A 4,200-nucleotide genomic window follows, 5' to 3' on the forward strand; every position below is an offset into this window, starting at 1 on the left:
CACTGTTTGCTGGAAACATTAAAAGAGAGTGCATAAAATCTTCATTTTGAGGTGTAAAAAGGTGGCAATCAGAGGTCCAAATAAACATTAGTAATTGTGGTTGATCCAGTGGTTTGCCTTGTACTCCTGTGTAACGAAAGACTTTAATGATTACATTTCTGAAAAAACTTGGAGAAGTCCAATAATATACACAGTAGGATAAAATCTACTATCAGTGGGGCCTGCAAATGGGAAGTATAAGTTTACCAGCCTCTGTTATCTCTTCATCGGTTTTTCCTGGAGCATCAGGTATATTTGGTATGGCACTAACTTTATTTCCATCATTGCTTTAAGGAGTGCAATGTCAACTTCAGAGATGGGTAGCAGAGGAAGCAAGTACCCAGTGATGTCATTACCTTGTCCAGTAGCTGCAAAAGTACATCATTGTTAAAGGTAAGTGTCACTTGGCCTTCTCCTTGTATTTAAAGCGATTTGTATTAATATCGATCTCCCAACTGCTTGTGCCCCATCCAACATCAACAAGATCCAAGAAACCTTTGTTAAAGACAATGATACGATAACTTGATCCCTCTGGTCCACGTTGGACACCTACAATATCTCCTCCACCCATGATAAGAATCTGTTGTTGAGGAGAAGTATTATTGATAATTTCAAACTATTGTCCACATTGTGTGATCAGCTAATATTGTAAAAATCAATGAACTGACTACATTTATATAATATCCACTAGCTGTCTTATTAATAACTATATGACACCTCAAATGTGTTGTGGAAGTAAAGTCACCTTTCATTACATTACACTGAGTTGAATGTAAGTAACATTTGGTGACCTTTAATTATATTAGACTGATGAATGTGAGTGAATGTGAGTATGGTGTCATTTTGGTGACTTTAATTACATTAGACTGATGAATGTGGGTGAACGTGAGTATGGTGTCATTTTGATGACCTTTAATTACATTAGACTGATGAATGTGAGTGAGTATGGTGTCATTTGATGACATTAGACTGATGAATGTGAGTGAGTATGGTGTCATTTTGATGACCTTTAATTACATTAGACTGATGAATGTAAGTGAGTATGGTATCATTTTGATGACATTAGGACTGATGAATGTAAGTGAGTATGGTGTCACTTGGTTATTATATGCCAGTCATTGGGTTTATAGCCATTCGTCTAATCCCATTTCGTCTAACAAAATGTACAGTTGTCCCATTTCGTCTAAAAACTAAAGTGATTTAAATAACAGTAATTACAAAGATACCCAATGGCTATATGCCCTAAGAAGTTCTTGTAACATATAATGTCCTGCTTCATGCTTTTCCTTAATAGTTTCAGTCTGTTCTCGTGGTTTCTGTATTCTTGGAAGCCCTCCTGCAGCCAGCTGCATTAAACTGACTTCTGTTGCAGCTTGTTCAGACTGCCTTGTAAATGTTGGGTGTGAATTCCCAGCAAGTTTCTTCATTTTACTATGCCATTCTTCAGCATTGTTACTAGTGCGAGGACCCTCTTGTGTATAAAAACATTCCAAGAATGAATAAGAAAGTTGTCGTCCATCCATGTACTTTCAAAGTACTGAACAAAACTCTCCTTGTTGTTAAAGTCTGGAGAATCTCTTGTAATCGACTCCAAACTAACCTGACAAAAGCTGTGGGGAACAAAGGCAATTGCTATCACTTGCTTGATGGATGTACAACTTGAACTCCATTGATTCAATTTGTGTATGTATGAAATGGCTCCTCTTAAGTACTCTATCTTTAAAGACATCAAAGCTTTTTAGAATTACATCACCTTTACTGGCCTTAATCCACTTATCTTAGACCTTTTACACTATTAGACACTATTAGACAAAATGGGACAAAAGTCCATTTTGTTAGACAAAATGGGATTAGACGAAATGGCATGACACCAGTCATTGAAAGTATGCATGTGCAATCAGAAAAAAATTGATCATATATATAACAAGAATGTATATGTTGTAGATTAATTGTATATGTTATGTATTATAAGTTAATTAGTCCCTCTATTATAAATATAAGATTATAGTCGTTCTCTTTATAATTGTCTGTAATTATCTACTACAGTAAAAAAACTAAACCTCTGGTCTTATAACCTGCAAAGATTGAGAGGATGAATATAGTAAAAAGCCACTGTGGTAATTGAAGCTGGTACATCTTTTGGCTAATCCTCTAAACATTTAGGCTACATTCGACCCACTGTTCTATTTGCCCTCATACAGATATCTCATTGGTTTTCTATAGGTTCCAACCTTGTGACTGCACAAGGGCTGAGAGCAGCCTAGGAGAACATATTTATAACTAAAGTTCAATAGATCATGTCTAGTATATAGAGAATAATGAAAACTTGTAATTGACGAAAGTGTTAGTGCAGGGAAAAATAAAAAAGGATTTGCCAACTTTCCAGTGTGGATTTGGGGAGGGATCGCTCAAGATCAACCACGCCCACATAAGTACTTGTCCAGCCACACCTCCTCATTTTTGTTTACTATGGAGGGAAAGGTAAGTGTGCTAAACTACGCGTACAATATGATATCTCCTACTCTAGATTCAAGATGAGACGCCACTTCTTCTTCCAACACTACACTCACCTCGTTCTTCTTTTCAGAAAAGAAGATTCAAAGTTATTTGTTGGTGTAGTGTTTTGCTGACATGGATAGTAGTCATGAGGCATATTGCAGCTGGTATAACCATCCCTCTTTTTGTGATGAAGTCATCCTCAGTACAGCCTTTAACAGGAGTTTGTGGATCTTCTTGCATGTGAGTATCACATGACCAACATTGTTAAGACTCTTTTGATCACATGACTTTTTAGGCTGAGTATTGTTGAGAGTATTCCGGAGAATCTTACTTTCCCTGAGGGATCTCCTTCACATCTTTCCACTTATGAAGCATGGATGTTTCTTTTGCAAAATGCAACGAAAACAGTGGACATTGCTTCCTATTATTGGATCCTAAGGGGAACTTCTGACGTCAACGACATCACAGATAAGCAGGTAGTCAATTAATAACCAGTCAATTAGGTACCTTGTCTCTTTCTTTCTACCATTTTCTCTTTCTATTTATTTTTTCCTCCTCACAAGGGTTCTGAAGTCTATAATGAAATAATAAAGGCACATTCTCGAGGGGGGTAATATTCGGGTTGTACAGAGCCTCTCCAGAAGGGGATTATTCTGATAATGATTCTCTTGCATTAGCTAATAACGGGACAATTGAACTACGAAATATTAATATCACTGCTTTAATTGGAGCAGGAATATGCACCACTAAATTATGGATTGTTGACGGAGAACATTTCTATGTTGGCTCTGCAAATATGGATTGGAGATCTCTTACTCAAGTGAGTCTTTTCTCGACCTATCCCTCTAGTCTAATCTTATTTTTGACTAGGTCAAAGAGTTGGGTTTATTTGGAAGGAATTGTGACTGCCTAGCCCGAGATGCTAAAAAGATCTTTGATGTTTACTGGCAGCTGGCAGGAGACTGTTCCTCTTCTCAAGTTCCTTCTGTCTGGCCAAGGATTTATATGCAGATTATAATATCAGTTTTCCAGCTACTTTGCCTGTCAATGGATCTAGAGCTAAAATATTCTGGGCAGTAAGTGTAGTACATGTATATAGCATGAATAATTTGACATGGATAGCGTGACGATTTTTGCCAAATTAAACCCTCCAAATCAAAATACTGACAGAATTAAATAAATTGTCAACTTTAAATATGCTGGAATACCACTATGAGAGCAATTTGGCTAAATTTTATCCTTTCCTAATTAATGTCCTATATGGTATACACTTTGCGATATTGAAATCCCTTTGTAAGGTATACTGTAACACTGTAAGATACACTGATATATCACTTCAAGCCATTGGTGAAGGGATGACCTCTACTATATTCAGAAGACAGTGCTTCAGCATATCAAGCTGTACTCTTATGATATCCCAATGTCTTATATAAAGAGATTTTGCTGTGGTAAGTAGACCACAATCATAAAATATAACATAAATTCCTTTATAATATTCATGTCAGTTATCTGAGTATATTCTTGGCTGTTGGCTATATACTAGTTGCCATATATGTGTAAGAACTATGTTTAATTATATATTCACTTTTAAAGGAGTTTATAGAAAAAAACTAGAGGGTAACATTATTTATAAAAGAAGTTTTACAGTTTACAAAAAACACG

General features: G+C 36.1%; 1 protein-coding gene across 1 annotated transcript; it reads left to right on the top strand.

Moving 5' to 3' along the window:
* Positions 1-1,853: 1,853 nt before the first annotated feature.
* On the top strand, positions 1,854-3,525 carry LOC121392258 (5'-3' exonuclease PLD3-like; the record flags this gene model as incomplete). Its single annotated transcript, XM_041523563.1, has 4 exons — positions 1,854-1,873; positions 2,834-3,010; positions 3,169-3,358; positions 3,409-3,525. Coding segments are annotated over exons 1-4 (504 nt in total), but the record flags the coding sequence as incomplete, so codon positions are not given.
* Between the last annotated feature and the right edge of the window lie 675 nt (positions 3,526-4,200).

Source organism: Gigantopelta aegis, unplaced genomic scaffold, assembly GCF_016097555.1.
Source record: "Gigantopelta aegis isolate Gae_Host unplaced genomic scaffold, Gae_host_genome ctg3588_pilon_pilon, whole genome shotgun sequence".
Classification (NCBI taxonomy): Eukaryota; Metazoa; Mollusca; class Gastropoda; order Neomphalida; family Peltospiridae; genus Gigantopelta; species Gigantopelta aegis.